At 40.4% G+C, this 20,571-nt stretch overlaps 1 protein-coding gene across 1 annotated transcript in view; it reads right to left on the reverse strand.

Annotated features, from left to right (window-relative positions):
• Positions 1 to 6,390: 6,390 nt before the first annotated feature.
• Positions 6,391 to 20,571, reverse strand: part of LOC137291454 (regulating synaptic membrane exocytosis protein 2-like) — a 44,334-nt gene continuing 30,153 nt past the window's right edge. The window contains exons 12-21 of the mRNA XM_067822802.1: positions 19,877 to 19,970; positions 18,906 to 19,224; positions 17,092 to 17,166; positions 16,841 to 16,939; positions 15,526 to 15,642; positions 13,968 to 14,058; positions 13,299 to 13,393; positions 9,948 to 10,061; positions 9,114 to 9,256; positions 6,391 to 6,561 (exon numbers count right to left, since the gene is read on the reverse strand). Coding sequence (XP_067678903.1) covers positions 6,391 to 6,561; positions 9,114 to 9,256; positions 9,948 to 10,061; positions 13,299 to 13,393; positions 13,968 to 14,058; positions 15,526 to 15,642; positions 16,841 to 16,939; positions 17,092 to 17,166; positions 18,906 to 19,224; positions 19,877 to 19,970 — 1,318 coding nt within the window. The remainder of the gene's footprint in view (positions 6,562 to 9,113; positions 9,257 to 9,947; positions 10,062 to 13,298; positions 13,394 to 13,967; positions 14,059 to 15,525; positions 15,643 to 16,840; positions 16,940 to 17,091; positions 17,167 to 18,905; positions 19,225 to 19,876; positions 19,971 to 20,571) is intronic.

Consider the following 20,571-nt stretch of genomic DNA (forward strand, 5'->3'; position numbering starts at 1 on the left):
GTTTTTGTATATTATGCAACAGTGTATAAGATGATTATCGATGTCACATGAAATCAGATTGTTGTGTTTATTTTCTTGCAGTATGAACTAAGACATGAATACTGCTCAAATTTTCATTGGGATAACCAGATATGTCAGTCTGTTAAACATTCACTTGACAATATCAGAATCAGGTTTATTTATCATGGCAAGATAAAAATATCCCAATCAGAAGTGAATCCAGGCGACAAATGTTCAGTTTCCTGTGGCCAAAGAATTCAGAGACTTGCATAAGAGTAGTGCAACATAAAACATGCAATAGATTAGTGCCAAATATTGTGTAGCATAGGTAAACAATGTTTACAAGCACTCTTAGGAACATGTTTTCAAATTTCATTTTCCAACAAAAAAGTTCAGGATCCCTTGTTTTGTTATATTTTCTTTTGAAAACTTAACAAAATTTCATATAAATATACCCCCTGCCCCCTACCCTTCACCCCATACATTTATGATGACTTACTATGTTCAAGGACAATATAAACTGATACACAAGTATAAGATATTTACATAAATAATTGTGTCAATGAGTTAATATGGCTGGATAAATATACATGATGAGGTATTTCATACCAATATAGTTTAACCTGGGAAATAAGTACCTGGCATGTTGCAATGTTTATGAAAAAATAAACCACAGTTATGTCTGTTCCCGTCACTTTACTCTCCCCAGGGACTTGAAAAATCGGAAAGTATGATGGTGTGCTATGAGGGTGACAATAACGAACGCAGTCCAGTGAGAAGGCAATGTGCCTAGAAATCAGCGCCATATTAAATGACTATAATTACTACACCTGCCAAGTTTAAATTTACAATGCAACCATATTTGTTCTTACCCAACACATCACCTGCGTGAACTCAGTATACACCTTGCCCTGTGACTAAGATAAATGACTGAGAACAGTAACTAAGGAAGCATTTGATTGATCCGACTTTGATTTATCGTGTATTTCCATGGAGATGTGGCATTGGAATTCGTATGAGTGTAGGAGTTGGATTTCATAGGTATACACAAATCTAGTTGAGGGCCTGTCCAAACATTTTGATTCAAAACGTGACAACCAAAAGTAATTTGTCCAAAAATAAACATGTGTCCGATCTACAAAACGTTCATAGCCACTTACGACATTCGTAAGAGGATGATAAACTTAAGACAGGTCGTAACATTACGAAGCTTCGTGGATCAGGGTATCAAGGAACTCAATTGTAAAAAACAGCCTTGCGCTGAGACTACCTCAGTCCAGGGATCTCTACAACCTCTATATAGGGTCCCTGTAGTCTACGCCGGGAGAAAAGACGGCTGTAGGTTATCCCTGGTCTTTGTTAAGGTATATGAGATCGTTTTATACAACGGCACCCTGGACCTTTCCCAAATTTGTGCTTTTTTCAATAACCAGGGCTCTCATTCTGGAAACGTTCGTATCCCAAAGAATTCTTAACTTTAATCGTAGCCAGTGTGTCAAAAATAGGCTTAAGAGCTTAAGAAGTTCGCTGGGTTAGGAACGTTTCGAGAATAGCTAGGCAGGGTCGGAGAGTTTGGATGATGCTTCCATCATTCTTGGGTAATTAGACCCTCAGTGCTAACTGCTTAGGATATCAGATCGAGCAATCAGACCAGACTGTCTTTGACACTCCTGACGCCAATGGGGATGATTGATTTCTATCTTAATGCTCTCGCATCATGTGGCAGTTGGTTAACTATCAATTTCCCCAGGGTGTTAGTCGTAACAGGCAGTTGTGCAACAAGATTAAAGGTGGCATTTAGAACATCTCGTTTTAATGGCTCACAGTGTATAAAATATCTAACAGCTCGTGCCTCGTGGCGAAATTGTTGCAATCACAGCCGCATGAATCAAATGTTCAAACGCCTACACTTCTCACGTTGAATCATGAAGTAGATGTGAAAACTGGGAATAGCAAACAGAACCGAAACAGGAGTTTGCATGGCCAGATGAAAGGGCGAGTAAACTTAGCACTGAAACATCTGTTGAAACATTTCATTGGCTAGATATATATTTCCCTAAAATGAAGGAAAACAACAGAAACCCAAAAAACAAATCCAATAAAAACCAGATTGGTAATAAGGTTTAAGTGAAGGATTGTGCAAGGCTTTTGGATTTTAATCCTGTAATTAATACACAAAACGTTTTCAGACGAACATTCAGGACCGGAAATGCTTTTGAAAGAACTGATCATTTTGCAGATCATTTTTAATGTCTGGTGACATCAGAAATGGCGTTTTGCTAAACCAAAAACATGGCGTTACAGATATTGACCAATCTACCTGCTTATTATGTTTAGAGGATGAGACAGATTATGTTCAGCCAATATTGTGATCGGTCATTTTCACAAGTCTGAAACATTCATATATTATGCCCCAGGTGTCCAAGTGAAGATCGATGCATAAGGTCAGCCAGAGCTGACCCATAAACAAACAGGAATAACGCGAACAGCTCTTCCACTTGAAGTCGTGGATTGTCTGTCTGTGACGAGCAGCATCGAAGGTGTGTCACAGATTTTCATCATGCATAATGATGGTCGTTGGAAAGACGTGCACAAGAAACAGATTGTCCAGACACATTCGTCTTGTATGTGCATGTCTATAATCCTTGCTTGTAACAAGCCATGGAGATCATGAGGACATAGTGTATAAGAATAAGAAAACTTGTAAATATAATCACACATACATACAAATCAAATGGCATTGTTTTCATGATTACAATGTGAGACCAGGGTGACAGACAGATGCATGTTACAGGTTCTATCCAATTGAGTGAGTGAATGAGTTGGTTTTAACGCCACTTTCGACCGTAATCCAGTTATATGGTGACGTGGCGTGACACCTATGTCGCGTGGGAGACGAGTCCAACATTATGTAGGTCTTAATCGTTTAGCTTAGATCGATGCTCATGCTACTGATCACTGGAATGTGTGGTCAAGAATCTATTATATAGAGTCCACCGCTAAATAGCTGGAATACTGCAGAGTGCGGCGTAAAACTAAACTCACTCATTCACTCTTAATCGTTTACCACTTGATGAAACCCACAGGACCAAATACAAAAAGGGGTTAAAAACAAAAATCAGTCGGGGGCGACTTGGATTCAGACCACAGGTGCTGGTTTCTGGCGAACCAAGGGGACGCACCTCTGCAGATCACATCGGAATCTAGACCACTGGTCCACCATTTTATTCTCGATCCGATGGAAGAGACTTGATACAAGGCAATTTGGGGATTATAGAAAACTGTTATAGGCCGATTCAACAACATACTTAGAACAAAAAGTTAAGCGTCACGTAGTATCTTTTGCCACTATAGCTTGTCTGATAAGAAATCTTTCAGAAAAATAACAATTATCATACTTGTGTTTAGTATTTTTCAGTTTAAAAACAAAACCATTATTGAAATTATCTTTTACTTTAAACAGGACGTATGCGCTTTTGAAAAGTAAAAGTCAGAAAAGACTGTTATATGGTAACATAGTTGTCATTTTGACAGGTTAAACCTAAGTTTCATAGTGTTGCATAACCAGGATGGGAATAGTTATTTAGCTTTAAAAAGCAGTCCCATCATATCTTTAACAATATTTCCTTTAATTTGAAATACAATTACTAGATGAACCTTCTCTCAATAAGGATTGGTTTTCCCAATTATTTTAGCCTAACATTTCCATAGCATCACATCTATGTTTTGAAATAGGCTGCCGCTTAGCTTTTTATTCTTGGTATATAACTGAAACCTTTTATTGACCCATATGGAATGGAGGACTTCTTCGAGATACTAATTTGTGGAAAAAACATGACATGTCAGCAATTTCCCATAGCTGTTCCCCATAGCAGTTCTGAAATCTAAAGTTGGTAATACTGGAAGAGAGACCACACAGGTAGCACATATAAAATACCATTGGGCAGAATTACCGCAGGTATAGGTTGGGTACGTGACCCGTCCTTGACATTTATGCATGGTCCATTTGAGATGTTATTTATATGTAAGGGTCTGTCAAAACTAGAAGGACAACACTGGCAAAACTTACAAAAAGATCTCGCAATGCGTAACCACCACAGATTAAGACCAGATTTCTTTAAAAGTAGTTGTTAGGTGAACTGACTCTATTGGAATGTTGGTCATGTTTTCTTGATACGGCAGAATCCTTGCCAGATTGGAGCCTATACTATGTCTCCACGTCGGTTCACTGTCCATATGTCATATATGGTGATGTTACGGTGCTACATCGAGAATTCTGAAATACAACCTCTCTGGCAATACTGGAATATAGGATCTGGCACCGGGACCATCGCAGAAGGGACTGGCTTTTGCTGAGACGTTAAGGTTTTCGTGGACATCCTCAAACACAGCTCTACGTCGTAAATACATAGCCTTTGCTCTGGGTATATTGCCATCTGCGGCTTTCAACAGCATGCTATGCAGGTCAACCGTTAAGATGAAGTTATCCTCGACACGAGTGCCTTGTCCGTCTGCGGTGTCAGGTATTTCTTCGTCCCACATGACACAAATCCGTCACAATATTGTCTTATTGTCTTTGCGTGCATTACCCATCTATTAGTGAGTGAGTTGGATTTAACGCCACATTTCTGTTTTGTCGCCGTCAGCTCCATGTGGGAGAAACCCCAGAAATATCGCAAGTCTTGGACGTGAACCACCTTGCTGAAACACGAACAGTGCTAACAAACCACAAACATATCAGGACAGTAGGATCCGAGCCTACAGTACAACCTCTCTGACGTGCTCAAGGGAGGCAATTCTTTACCGTGAAAAGTCGATATCCGGTATTTCATTTAATATCTCAGATTTAATATCTTGAGTAGCTTCAACGTAAATGATATCCGAAGGTTTACTTTCAATCCAGCGACACCTGAGTCTGACAACTTTCTTTCTCTTAATTAACGTGTTGGACTTCTACCAAGATGTAGTGCCTTAGCGCTAACATATGCCAACGTCCTGCTGTAGTATGATAAATAATAAATGATGGATTCTTGTGAAGACTTCTCACTGCATGAAGGCTGTTCACTGAGTACGATTAGCTTGTTTGGTGTTGATATTCCTTAAAATATAACTATGTCCTTAAATTCATGGAAAAACCGAGAGTCGGTCTGTTTTATTACACCGGGATCCTGTCGCCACGTCACTGGCTTACCATCGAATTTCTCCCATTCTCAAAGAATCGGTGCTGTTTGACTGTATACATAAACACTATGACAAGAAGAATGTTCACTTTTTCACATATTCCGCACAATTTCTGGCGCGGTTCATAAGCGAAAGTACCAACGTTGGCACTAAATCCTCCCCATGCTACTCTTAAATTCAAACTCAAAACTCGGTTGATGAGACAGCTCAGTATAATACTGACTAATTTTCCTGGTCATACGTCAAGATGCACATGCATCATGACAATTCAGACCCTCCTTGACTCCATTACTGTTGCACTTGACACCGATCTGCAAAACGATCTTAGCGCTGCAGGATCGTCAGCCATTGAAAAGGTCGCCATGACTGTCTGAGACAATACCGACGTTTGACTGTTTGGTGAATGAGATGGTCATCCTCCGGTTTCAAACGTAAAATATAATAAAAATTCGATTCTGACACATTTTTAAAACGTACCCGTGGTACAGTAAAACATGTAGAGTCAGTCTCGTAAACCATATCAACATACGTTGGCATGAGGGGCTTGTGGCTCTTGTTCCTATCAAACTCAAATGCTTCTTGTAACAAAACGCTCAGTCAAAGCAGCATTTCCCATGACTTTTGTCAAGACCGTTTCTGCTACAATCCAGGTTTCCAATACGCCTTCCTCTGTGATGCAGACTCTTTAAGAGCTAAGGTCTGTCTAGTGTCATACGGAAATGTTATTGGAAGTTCATCTCAGTGAACATAACTTTGGGTGGGGGAAAGTCCCTTGGGAAATGCCGTGATTGTCTAAATTACTTAGCCGTAGTTCATTTTAGATCTGACAGCGTGTCTCTCAAGTGAACACAACTTTGGGTCGGAGGAAGACCTTCAGGAAATTCTGTAATTTTCCATATTAGTTAACCCATCAAAATGTGTTGCGCAGAGGCATGAAATCACCTTATTCACGGACATATTGTTTGTCACACCAAGTATGGCAGTTCGGCAACAAATCTTCCTCACTAACAAAAGACCGCTTTGGAACCTTGTTACCTATGATGCTGGGAATATTGTTGTACCAAATCCTCTGGCCCAGAAAACACATCTTCATCACTGTCACTTGGGTGCACGTCCTTGCCGGCGACTACCAATGCACCGATTTTGTAGCAATTTCTCCCTATTATGTTATCTAACGTGCTGATGAGTCGGGTCAAGGTCAGTATGTCTTCACCAGTGATACAGAGACTCATTAGAGCCGAGGTCTGTGGAGTTCATGGTGAACATCTTGTACCAACCAGTGTTGTGTCTGCTGAGATCTAGGCTGTCAAGTCTGACGATAGTCTCCCCTAGACACTGCTTCTTCTTGTCGAATCCTTTTATCCTCTCCCAGACGTTTACCTGAAACACGGAGGACAAAGTACAGTCTAACATTGTTGTGTACAACCGTTGTGTTTGAAAGAATGAAATTACGTAGATTGACATGTTAACATCTTCATGAAGGGATTTGTTTATCTTGGTTTAAGCGTGATTAGCTCAGTATTAGAGTAGTATGCCATTCTTCTTCTATTAATGGAAACAAGACGTGACTGAGTGACAGTCGTTGCAGATTTCATTTACGGCCATAAAGTGAAATGTTCTGGATTTGCAGGTGCACTAAACTACCACAATGTCATTGTTGGACATAAATCATTTCTTTTCCTCTCAAATAAGAGATCCATATCATCGCATAGGTGGAAACAGAGGTGCGTACGTGCGCATAAGAATTAAAAACGTGCAATAAAATGGACTCGCATTTCAACATCTACTGTGAAAAGTCGATTGTATCCGGCCGCATTGAGGCGAAACCTCTACAGATGGCAGTGACCTTTACCATTATTCACAAACACTGGGGTAGTCATGGGGACACTAGGGATGGGCTATGCATCAAATGTATGCTGGCGAATGATTTATTTGTTAGTTTCTTCGAGGTTATACGTTTCACTATAGACCACCGCTGTATATGGCGAATAGACAATCCAGTGATCAACAACATGAGCATCGATCTACACAAATGGTATACGATGACACGTGTCAACCAAGTCAGCGAGCTTGACCACCCGATCCCGTTAGTCGGCCCATACAAGCATGGGCTGTTGAACGTCTTTGACATTCTAGAAGTTGGGTAGATGAAGAATGACGACTATTTTTTATGGATATACAGCGTCTTTATTCTTTATAGGCGACGTTTCGACATAGATTCGTAACCAAGTGGTGCCAAGAGGAGCTTGACAACGACATTATAATCTATGTAGAAACGTCGCCTATACAGAATAAAAAAGATGTATATCCATGAAAACAGTCCTTGTTCTTTATGGGTTGGTAAAGGCCAGTTCTAACCCTATCTTCACAGGTATTACAGACGAATGAAGGTTTTGTCTCCTAGGAAAGATGTCAGATTATGTTGTTGTCCACGTAACCGGGAACGGCACGCCAGGGCAGACATTTTGTTCCTAGACTAGCATTTGGGAGATAGTTGCTTTCTGCCGATGTCTCCAACATAACGGTATATAGACATTTCACTGGCAATACCAAGGGCAACAATACAATATGAACTGAACAGCAACAGAAAAGCAATTTTCTTCGAAAACATAAATCTTATAAAAGTAAGCCATCATGTTTATGTCTTCTATTTGAAAACATGAAAAAGGAAAAAGAGTTGCGTTTCTTTTACTGTTCAGTATATATTTAGTACGTCATCAGGGTGTCGTGAATATATCGTCCAACATATTGGTCAAGCCATGTATTGATCTACAGATTAATAGATTTTACAGCCATGTATCGGCATTTCATCCTCACTATCAATTCCATTAATTTTTGTTGGTAGTATACATCTATATTTAATAAATATAATGAAACAGGGATTCTCTTCCAATTCAAAATACATGCTTAAAATACGCCTGGGGTGGACATCGGGATCGTAACGCATTTGCAGACCTTCAGGTTTCTTGAGAATATACATCACTTCCAGTACGCGAGGACTAGTTAATAAATGTTGTATAAAAATAATATTATACATAGCTGTGACGTCAAATGGCAAAAATCATCGACCAACTCCAGTAACAAGCGGTAGCGCGAAGCGTAGGCCGAACTGTACCACTGATTGAGATGTATATCCGACATTACCTTCGACAGTAAACGTGACCAGCTAAATGTGTACACATTTATCGAAGACATAACAAACTGACAAATCACAAGAAAACCTGTATGTAAAATTAAATGATACACATTTAATCTGGAGGTGGGAAGACGAAGAGGGTATTTGTGTCAGCTTACAGGCAAGGTCCAAGCCCTGTGACGCACAACACATCACATTAAACCGGCCTCTTAGTCATCTGTTCATAGTGAATCATGGTTTGGTGGTGACGATAGTCACGATTCATATCACCGTTAATGCCTGTCACAAGGATATATGAATCCATTTGAAATGGAACGGGTTTTGTGCGATGTAAATGGTTATCTAGAGTCACCTGTACATGTGTCTTGTTGCCTGTACATGTGTCTTGTTGTCTCTACATATGTCTTGGTGGCCTGTATATGTGTCTTCTGGTCTCTACATGTGTCATGTTGCCTACACGTTTCTTGTTGCCTGTGCATGTGTCTTGTTGCCTATACATCTCTCGTTGCCTTTATATGTGTTTTCTTGCTTGCATATGTGTGAGTCTTGTTGCCCACACATGTGTCTATATATTGTCTATGTTTATTATGTCTAATAAATCTCTACTTTGAGGTTGGTTGGTTTGTTGTTTAAGGCTGCACTTTCCCAATATGGCGGTGATCTGTATATAATTGAGTGTGGACCAGATAATCCAGTTGTCAACAGCATGAAGATCAATGGGGATTCGATGACATGTGACAACGACAGGCACAGGTTGCTGAAAGTCGGTTAATGGGTCCACATCCTAATTACCTACCTTCATGTGTCGGCCGTGCACATTACATGCCGAGTACTTGATCTGCTTCTTGAAGACCAGATCACCTCCTCCTTTCACAACCTGGGTCTTCTTCTTCTGTATGATCTTCTTCCCCTCCACAAGGTAGGTCTTCACGTAAGTGTCTGGAGAAGACGAAAGCGTAATAGGAACACCTTGCAACGTCTTTGTTTGGTGCACCAACAACGGTTCAGATATACCAGAGGCATGTAAATAATCGAGTGTGGACTCGGCAAAGCAGTGATTGTTGTTATGATCATGTTAGCGGTCCGCTGACACGCGATGAACCTGAGAGAGAGAGAGTCACTGTTGTGTATAACATGGACTTCCCCCTGAGACCGGACCAGGCCATACTTTAGACCCTAATTGCCCAGCGCCAATCACGACAGCAACAAACTACCTCTTACAACAACCGTTAATGATTAATGGAATCTACTGTCATGTGTTCAAACGAGATAAGCCGCGGTGGCTAAACGGGTGAGGTGGCTGAATTCCTACGCCAAAAGTATTAGAATCTGTACTTTACCAAAAAAAGTGTAACCCCAAATATGACATTCGTTATATTTGAATGGCTTGGGAGAGATGCCTCTCTGAGATACCTAACCCTCACGACCGTGGGTTGGAATCCGCGATTCGAGACAGTTATGGCCCTTTGTATTTTGATTAGCACCAAATTCGTCCAGCATGTTCAAATAATCTGAACCACGATAAGCACACAACTCCAGTGTCAAGATATACTGAAATGCGTTTCCAAACGTGTTAGTGAGAACGATATATTTGATGTCTGTCCACACATATAGAAGGATGTTGACTCACCAGTTGGAAGGGGCGTTTCTGTCTTTATCAGATTCCGGGCGCTGATGACATTGACTTCGAGCTGACCTTTTGAAACTGCAAATCCGAGGCCGATATCACCACAGACGAGATTTTCTGCAACAAAAAGCATGAATGCGACTGTTGTATTTTTCAAAACATGTACAAAATAACGATGTACCGGAAACAAACGCGCTCACGCACGTACGCACACACACATACACGGGTTTGCGCACGCAACACACATATCAAGGTCAGTTATTAATTTTTGTCCAAACTCCTTTATCGAAACAAGATCTTTTGATGTTCAATGTTTCATCATGTGTAGAATAAAAACGTAGCGTAGTCTACGCAGCGTAGTTTCTATGAGTACTCTCAGCATTCATTGTACACTGCGCGTCGAAAGATCGTGTGTACATGAAAGCGTTTTCTTTACAAGATAGAGTTATATATGTTTTGCTTATACACCTGAAGAAATCACTTGTTTAAAAATGTATACACATAAAATACAGTCTATCTATCTATCTATCTATCGGTGGTGCCGGGGTAGAATAGGCCTTCAGCAACTCTAGCTTGCCGTAAAAGGCGACTAACGGGATTGGGTGGAAGAGTCTCCCTGACTTGGTTGACACATGTCATCGGTTCCCAGTTGCGCAGAGCGATGCTCATAATAGACTCGATTATTTATCCATCTATTCCCTTCATTTTGTCGCAAGTGGTTTCAGACATTAACTGAGATTCCATTGACAAAGACGGTTAATGAACACGATCGTTTCTCATATCAAATAGCTGAATGTTACTAACGTGGCTGGATTCTTCGAGGCACTGATTATAACGGTCAGATTTCGTCTATCAGATTAAATGTTAACATCATCTGGTACAGTTATAACTGATTAAATAGTCAATTTGATAAGGAAATGGATATTCTACACTGAAGATACAAAACACCCTGGGATGACATATGGACAGGAACAGGAACTGCGATGGAAAAGCAGTCATGCCGAGCAGTCATTTTACTTTCCATGGCGCTCAGCCTTTATTAACTGCTTTATCCCTGCTGTTTTACGAAAAGCCTGTTAGCGGTACGATGTCCTAATCCACGACGCAAAACAAGCAAACTCAGAGTTAACTTCACACTTCATGGTAAACATTCACGATCTTTTAGTCTTGACAGAACTTCACCTGCTATAGCAGATGTGATAGTAAATAGTTATATAGTGTGTGGGAAAGAAATACGAGACCCACCTAAACATAGCATAAAATATAGAGTAAAACTCTGTAAATATGAAACACGAGAGCCCCATTAAGGTCTGAAGGAAATCAACATCGGTTTCAAATTCTGCTAGGTAGGAAAGCATATAATCTGACCACTGATAATTTAGTAGCATAAACAGGTGCTCGATAATACATTCTGTAAAATGAATAATTAAAAACAAAAGCAAAGACAAACCCTCAAACACACACTAAAACAAACACAGCCCCTAAAAACTAAATAAAAGAAACTAAATAAAATAATAGATAAACACACACACACCCAAACCCCCAAACAACAACGAAAACGACGACGACAACAACGACAACAACAACAACAACAAAGAACAATGAGTGATCGTAAGTTCGAACCCGGCCGCGTCAATATGGTATTTCTGGCTCTTGCCTAGCACACGGTATTGATGGGTAAAAGAAGGACTGGTCGGCTCGGAGTCAATATAACGTGTCTGAATGAGATATTTATGCTTAACTGCGGCATGGTATCTCAGTAAGCTAAAAATATAAAACCAGCTTAAGTCTGGGCTAGCACAAGCAACCACACATACACACAAATGCACATCGTCATATGAGCGAAATACTTTACAGTACGGCGTTATATCTCATTTCACTTCACATCTGGGGCGGTGGGGTAGCCTAGTGGATGAAGTGTTCGCTCTTCAACCGAAGACCCGGTTCGACTCCCAACATGTGTACAGTGTGTGAAGCCTATTTCCCCTGAACCCTGTCGTGAGCTCTACAACAAGGAACACTACGTTGAAAGTCTACCCCCGTTCTAGAAAGTGATTTATTCTTACGATCATCGTCCGCGTATGTTACAACATGGCCGTTTGTGTTAAGATGTGTTAGTGGACACAACTCTCATTTACTGGGACCTGTCCTATGATTAATGCCTTTAAATTATTCCTGACTGTGAAACACTAATTGCATGATCAGATGTTTGTCCACATTTAAATAATCAATTGCATGGATGTCAGTGATGAATTTGAAATACCATAGGATATGGATTTTAATTCGCCTCGGTGCTAAGCAACGAATACTGCATCTTGGAGAGACGGAGGTGTCCCACGGATGTAGTTGATCACACTTGTCAAATTATTCGTGAAGGGAGGAAATGGTGATATTTTTCGCCAAATTGATAAAGATTGTATGTGAGGTACTGACTATTTATCTTCGGAGAACAACTGGGAGGTTTAAAGGCTCACACATTCAAAACTATTTTGATCTTTATTTCATACATTAGGGGCATATGCAATAAAATACTTATTGTCCCTTATGACTTTCTTGAAATCGTTGATTGAACCTTGAAGGCGAACAACTCCGAAATAAGTAACATTTGCCATATATAGAATGTAAACGATTGCTCCGTACATCGACAACTGTCGCACGCGGTGTTTCAATCACAAGTTGCGTTATAGGATATTCGTAAAGAGCGCTCCAAAGGAGATCACTCTCAGGGGTTTGCTTGAAATAATTTTCGGACGGTAAAAGGAGCGACAGTCGATTAATGGAACGTTGCACAATTGCATTCGAAGGTTTCAGTTTAACATTGTTATCTAATGTTCTATGTAATTTTCTTCCAAGTAAATTACATGTTACCTTCCATGAGGGTTGCTAGTATTATTGACAGAAAGTGTTGTGACATTGTGAATTTGAGTACATACAAATATGTTCGAGTATGGCAATCGTATTCACAATAGTGAATGAAACACTCACTCACTCACACACACACACATACACCCACCCACAAAACAAACAACAAAAAACAAAAACAAACAAACACTCCCCCCAAAACAACAACAAAATATAACAAAACAAACAAACAAAAACAAACACAAAATACACGAGCAAACCAAAAAAAACCCCCAACCAACCAGCCAACCAATAAACACAAAACCGTATTTCGTTGAGCACGGTTGCCTCCCTTGGACACGCCAGGTACCTGTGATCGTGGGACAGAATCCCGGTTAGACTTACACACTTGCACACAGAGGATCTACAAAACAACCTTCCAATCAACTTTACATGATATAGCAACGACACTGGTGATCGATAGCAGGAAAAACATGGTATATTGTAGCTTACCAGCGGATGGTTTCGGGGGCACCTGACCTGGGCCTAGAGACGACGTGATGTCATCGCCTTCTGGGGCGGGGCGATCGGGCGTCAAAGGGAGATCACTGAAGTTTTATTAAGATATAACATCAGTATTTACTTCCCTGCAGAGCCTGCTTGTAATTCTAATTAGTAACTCACCAGAACAATGATTTTCATTGTAGGCTATAAATTCTTTAATCTTATCCATTGATAGAGTAAACATTGCATCCAGCACACATTGTATTAAAAATCATCATACACTCACGTGAACGTTTATATTTCATCGAAAACACATCGATATATTCATACCGGTTTTGTCTGGCCCTCACGACATCGTGTAAATGTTTTAGTAGACAAAATGTCAAAATCATCTTTGACAGCCTTGAGGCACAGCAGGTTAAATTTAGAGAGTGAGTAGTTTGTCGTTGAAACATCAAGTACAAGAAGAGCATGAAAGTGTTTCTCATTTGTTTCTCTGATACACTGAACAGTAAGGTAGAACTCGCGTCCAATTTTACAGTTTAGTTGTAACGTGACTCTTGAACTTTCATTTTTCACATAGGAATTCGATCCTTTTCTACTCAAAAAGCCCGAGAGACATTTCCATACTTTTCAGTCAAACAAATATTGAAAGTGATTTCTATAGTAATGCCATACCCGTCATCTGTCTCTGTTTCGTTCTCATAAAAGCTGGACTGGCTATTGGTTCGACTCAGGGGACGGGGCGGGGCTAGCAGGTCGAGATTGACTGAAATTGATTGACAGTTGATGAACACAGTCACATTTCCGTTGTTCTCCAGAAGCGACGATTCACAGGAAATGAGGCAAAGTAATTATAACGACTGTGACAGATGAGATATATCTTTTATCTGTGTAGAAGTCATTTGTTATCATTTACTAGTGACGAATACGATTATTAAAACACACGAAGATCCGGGTTAGAATTGATCTTCAGGAACCAAGGTTTGTCGCAGGAAACAACTAACGGGATCGGGTGGTCAGACTCGCTGACTTCTGACTGACACGCGCCATAACATCGCAAGCGCGTAGGGAGATGGTCATGATGTCAACCACTGGATTGTTTGGTCCAGATTCGATTATTTACACACCGTCGCAATATAACAGCCCAACAGCTGACTGCGGCGTTATAAAAACAAACATTCAAACGATTCTAGTGAAAGAGTGCATAAATAAACATACAAACCTGTACTCTTTACTTATAACGCCATCACCAATTTAAAATTGTTCCACACACCAAAAATACATTACCAACCTCATACTATTCTCAGAAACTCAGTAAACTGCAGAAATATCCTTGTTTCCCATCACCTAACAATTGATGGCAGGCCCAAAGTTTAATTATCCATACTTAAATCACTCCTTTGCCAAACGATATGCTTATGGGAAGGGTTGCATGAAAAGTGTAACTTGGAAATCACTTCAAACGAATTTAACATAGTATGTTATGGTGAGTCTGGGATGAGAAATGAAACCTTTTCTATTTGTGGCCTCCGTATCTTATCATATTATATTTCTATTATAATATATGTTCAAACGACTTTATTCCATCTCCACGTCTCCAGGTTACATGCAACTCTACTCGAATAACCAGTACCTGTGATACTCGTATCCTCTGAATTTTATATATCACCCTCGCAAATAAAGTATCGGAATGTATTTTCAGAAATAGTCCTGATATCCCAACCTATTCACCAGAATTCATTGAAGTTTGTAATATTTCAAGTTCAAGGAATAAAAAGACCCTATAATATCGCGCGCAAAAAGAACACTGTGTAATTGCACTTAAATGTGAAGGAAACATTACAGTGGGTGAGAATTGATCTTTAGTAACGCCCTGATCGTAGGAGTGATCGGATGGTCAGACTCGCTGATTTGGTTGATATATGTCATAGTATCCCAGTTGCATAGATCGAGGCTCGTGGTGTTGATCACTTGATTGTCTGGTCCAGACTCGATTGTTTACAGACCGCCGCCGTGCGGCGTAAAACTAAACCCACTCACTTATAGTGAATTAATTCAGATCTAATTAACGTTAGACTTTTGGTAACTTATTCTAATGTGAAATCATTCTAACGGAATGGTAAACAGAACATTTGGGACGGTTCCTTTAGTTTGTGGAACCACGGGCTGGTCTGTAGTCCGGGTGATCTGTGAAGGAAACGTAGCGTGCAGAGGTAGCCAGCGACATGAGCACCTGATTTGGATGAAGATGTCTTTCTACTACGGGGTCTGTTTGGGCTGGGGTCCCGAGAGTCATCCCCGAAACTTCTACTGCGTCCCATCTCCCCCGGGCTGGTATCGTCAGACAGAACTGGGGAGTGAAGCAATAGCTACTGATACAGGACACAGTTGGAGTTATCACATTCGACCGGGGCCTTGATGTCCACACACACAGCCCCAAACTTGTATTTGTATCAAGTACACGTGCTTTCTACCGTAAAGTTGAAATACACAAGACAAATTCAGCACGTTATAAATCAAACTCTAGCTTAATATCAATATGCATACGTCTTATACTTTAAATGTTTTGAGTTTCTACAGTTCTTTTCATTAAGATTCAAGGAGAGAAGACATCCACATATAACACTTGTTCAGGGTCATTGAGTAATGTGACCCCATTGTGAGACAACAGATGATCCAAATCAGCATAATGATCTGTCGCCTTGTTACTTCGGATGCCATAAGGTCGATAATGATGATACTGCTGGCTTAGAGCTAGATGATAATGGGCGATATACAATGACTGAGCACGTGTAAGCAACCATTAACCTTGAGTGCCGCAGAGTAACAGGACTGAGATCACATTTGTACAAATAGTCATCAGCCTCAGTCCCGTTCTCTGTGATCCAGTGCGATATGTCTCTGTTCTATTAAGATAATAAAACATGGAACCATTCGGTATAACACATTCTTTGTTGAAGTGACATCACAATTTCCGTCTCCCTATCTCCGATTTGGTATACTAACTACTCGCGTAATACCTCTCTTGTGGCCATGTTCACGACTATGCCTTGTGTAAGCGCCAATGGGCACGCAGATGTAAATAGTCTAGGACTATTTCCAAAGAAAGACAATAATGAATTTCCAAACTTTGCCACTCTTAGAAATTTGTAATGGTGGTTATGATATAGTCAAAAATATCATCAACAAAGTATATTCATAACCGCAGGATAATAATGAAAATCGATAATCGTTAAAAAGAACTATTTTTCACATTTTATTACGCGCGATTTCATTGGTGTAAAATGATTCTTGGCAATAATGGCATACAATACAGATACGTGTGTTCTTGAAGGTCGCGGGGAAAAAACGAACAGTTACGATTGTGATTTGCGCAGAATTTCTGTCACTTGTAATTTAATTGCACAGTCATCCTTAGAGGAGTGTCATTCAAATCTGGCCGACACCAAGGTATGGTTGCGAATTGGTCCATGGTCTTATCAAAATAGACTACAGGATATGTGAATCCCTACACCAAGAGCAAATGTATAACGTATGAAGTTCTTTACCCGAGTCCCTCTTTTCTGACACAGACAGCGAGGAAGACACCTTGGACACAGCACAGGACATCTTCCGTCTGACCTTGCTGGTGAAGCTGTTTCGGTGACCTGGTGAATACAAACACATCGTATAGATGCTATGCGCGGGGTAAATAGTTTCAGCGCAGTGTTTTTAATGATCTCTTAACATAAAGCAAGAGCCGGATCCAGGATTTCGCATTGATGGTTTCAAGATACACCTTGAATTCAATTACAAGTACCTGATTGGAAGGAGCTGTCACTCTGGTTTGTTGGGGACCTTGGTGGGCTCAGACACGGGCTCTTGCGGTCTGCACCTGTTGGAATATGTCTTCACATTGATCATACTGAATCGTTTTCTGTCGAGGCTTTGTGTCCTTAATGAATCAGAAGGTAAAATGGTCTTTTCACATCGTTTGTGACAATGGCTTCTCTGAGCTTCGACATGTACCTATGTTCAGTTTCTGTATATATTACGATAGTTCTTAAGACAATAACTGTTTTCCTTTGCTGATTTATGCTAACTTCTCCAAAGCCCTCTGAGTTGGTCTGCTGTTTTGATTATGATCAATATTTCATTGAATATTATATGTTTATTAGTTTTCGTGTTGGATTGCAATTCATCGGTCCAGTTTTGAGTGAAACGGACTATAGACAATCTAGTGAATGACATCAGCATTGATCCACGAAGATGGGATACATGTGTCAACCAACATAGCTAGGCTGATCACTTGATCCCGGTAGTCGCCTCTTACGACAAGCATGGATTAATAAAGACCAAGTCTAACCCGGATCTTCACGGGTATCTGTAAGTATAGTTATGGGAATAAATGTGATTTTTCTGCGTGGAAATTGAATACATAATATTAAATTTGAATGCGAGGTGAGGTGAAATCAGCAGTTCACTGATTTTGGATTGGTAGGTCACTGACGTCGGTTTTATATTGGTAGGTCACTGACGTCGGTTTTACATTGGTAGGTCACTGACGTTGGTTTTACATTGGTAGGTCACTGACGTCGGTTTTATATTGGTAGGTCACTGACGTCGGTTTTACATTGGTAGGTCACTGACGTCGGTTTTATATTGGTAGGTCACTGACGTCGGTTTTACATTGGTAGGTCACTGACGTCGGTTTTATATTGGTAGGTCACTGACGTCGGTTTTACATTGGTAGGTCACTGACGTCGGTTACATATTGGTAGGTCACTGACGTCGGTTTTATATTGGTAGGTCACTGACGTCGGTTTTATATTGGTAGGTCACTGACGTCGGTTTTATATTGGTAGGTCACTGTCGTCGGTTTTATATTGGTAGGTCACTGACGTCGGTTTTACATTGGTAGGTCACTGACGTCGGTTTTATATTGGTAGGTCACTGACGTCAGTTTTATATTGGTAGGTCACTGACGTCGGTTTTATATTGGTAGGTCACTGACGTCGGTTACATATTGGTAGGTCACTGACGTCGGTTACATATTGGTAGGTCACTGACGTCGGTTTTACATTGGTAGGTCACTGACGTCGGTTTTATATTGGTAGGTCACTGACGTCGGTTACATATTGGTAGGTCACTGACGTCGGTTACATATTGGTAGGTCACTGACGTCGGTTACATATTGGTAGGTCACTGACGTCGGTTTTACATTGGTAGGTCACTGACGTCGGTTTTATATTGGTAGGTCACTGACGTCGGTTTTATATTGGTAGGTCACTGACGTCGGTTTTATATTGGTAGGTCACTGACGTCGGTTTTATATTGGTAGGTCACTGACGTTGGTTTTACATTGGTAGGTCACTGACGTCGGTTTTATATTGGTAGGTCACTGACGTCGGTTACATATTGGTAGCTCACTGACGTCTGGACCAGTGTAGCTGTGGTGTTTTGTCTGTAATTCATAATTTTTATAACATCTTAAATCTTTCTCATTTCAGCGTTACATTTTCTAATGAAATTGCGTAGTATCTGTTTTATTTATTCCCTCTGATACACTGAAAATGATGAATTTCTTTTTCTCAAAGAATGGTTCACTAACGTCCACGTGAAGTGAATACTTACTAGGAGATCGTTTGAAGGGCGACTTTGGGCTGTTGTGGTCATTAGGGGACACCGGAAGTGACCTGTGGGGTAAACTGGGAGAAGTAGACGGACTGTGGCCATTCGTAGTGTCTGCCGTTGTAAGGATAGTGTCTGGTATCTCTACTGGCCGCTTCCGCTCTGGGAGGGGGGAACTGTTCTCGTCATGGTCCTCCAGATTGTACCACAGGGCATCGTACTCTAGATCAGCATCGCTGAGGTCCAGAAGGATCTCACCTAGGAAGATGTCTTCCTTCTCGGCCTGGCTCCACACTGTGATCTCAATAGCCTTCTGCAAAAGCTGGAATGGTATAGACGTGAGTGAGTGAGTGAGTGAGTGCGTGCGTGCGATTCATACAATCAGCAATATCACTTAAAGCCAAAAAAATCGCCGCGTTTTGTGAATCAGTCGGAAGCGGAAAAAATTAATTAATACACTTTCTGTGCTTCTACAATAACATGTAAAACCAAAACAAAAACGCCAAGACTTGTGTGGATTCTGCGAAAGCGCAACAAACAGAATACAACCCCCCCCCCCCCCCCCCAAAAAAAAAAACAACAACAAAAAACAAAAACAACAACAAAAAAAACAACAAAAAAAAACCCAAAAAAAACAAAACAAAAAAAACAACCCAAAAACACGATGATATTCGGTCAGACGCTGCCTACAAAACACTGTGACCTTTTGCTCCGGTCAAATCAATATACCGAACCAACGAAGGGATGAAATGACAGAAAATGGAGTTTTTCCGTCCAGGTCATTTTACACAAAGTTTGTTTACTACACAGACGGAAAAGGAAAAACAACGCAATAAAATGGTGTAGATTTTGCTTTAGTGCAGAAAAGACGAGCAAAAACAGGATATATATTAGCCTAATGGCCTCCCTCTGATCACGTCCTTCTGTAATATGGTTCATTGTAATCAGAAACATTAATAATTGTTACAAAATACCTGATCTTCTGAAACGTTGTGGAAGTAGAAAGTTTTGTTCCATTCCGGATTTCTTGTGTTTTGTTTCACGTCTGTCTCCTTGAATGGCACTAGCCTGAAAGCAAACAGGTCTGCCAAGTGCTTCTGTCATTGACTAGAGTTCCGATGTCAACCAGTGCTAAAGTGCTTAACAAACAACCTTGCATTTATGTCTACAGTAACTGACATTTTATAGGCATCCCTTTCAATAAGCAAATCGCCACTCAGTGGTAATGAAGTTTGCTGGACTCAACGTAAAGCTTCGATCCCCAAATACTTGTTCTTATTCAGCTAAACAATGGTTTAATCAAAGCGAATACAGGCGGGCCGAGTGGACCCATGGGGATATGCGTGCAATGATCATCAGTTGAAAGGCATCTTTTGTTAAGAATCAAAGCAGTATTCAGGGGTAAATTATTTGCTGTTCTCAACCAGTGAGAGAATTTGGTAGCCAGTCGAGCTAGCTATTTCTGAAAGTTAATGGCGCACAAAATAATTCACTATTCACTAGCCCCATATTTGAATGCAGAAACTAAGCAAAAGGTTACCAAAAATATGAGAACACGAAATTGCCGGCCTCATAAGGGCTATATCAATTAAGCTGCTGATATGAATTATAACATTTTTATGAAGCCATAGTCTTGCGTGATTTAAAAATGCGTATTATACCTTTATAA

This window comes from Haliotis asinina, chromosome 7 (assembly GCF_037392515.1).
Source record: "Haliotis asinina isolate JCU_RB_2024 chromosome 7, JCU_Hal_asi_v2, whole genome shotgun sequence".
NCBI classification, from domain to species: Eukaryota; Metazoa; Mollusca; class Gastropoda; order Lepetellida; family Haliotidae; genus Haliotis; species Haliotis asinina.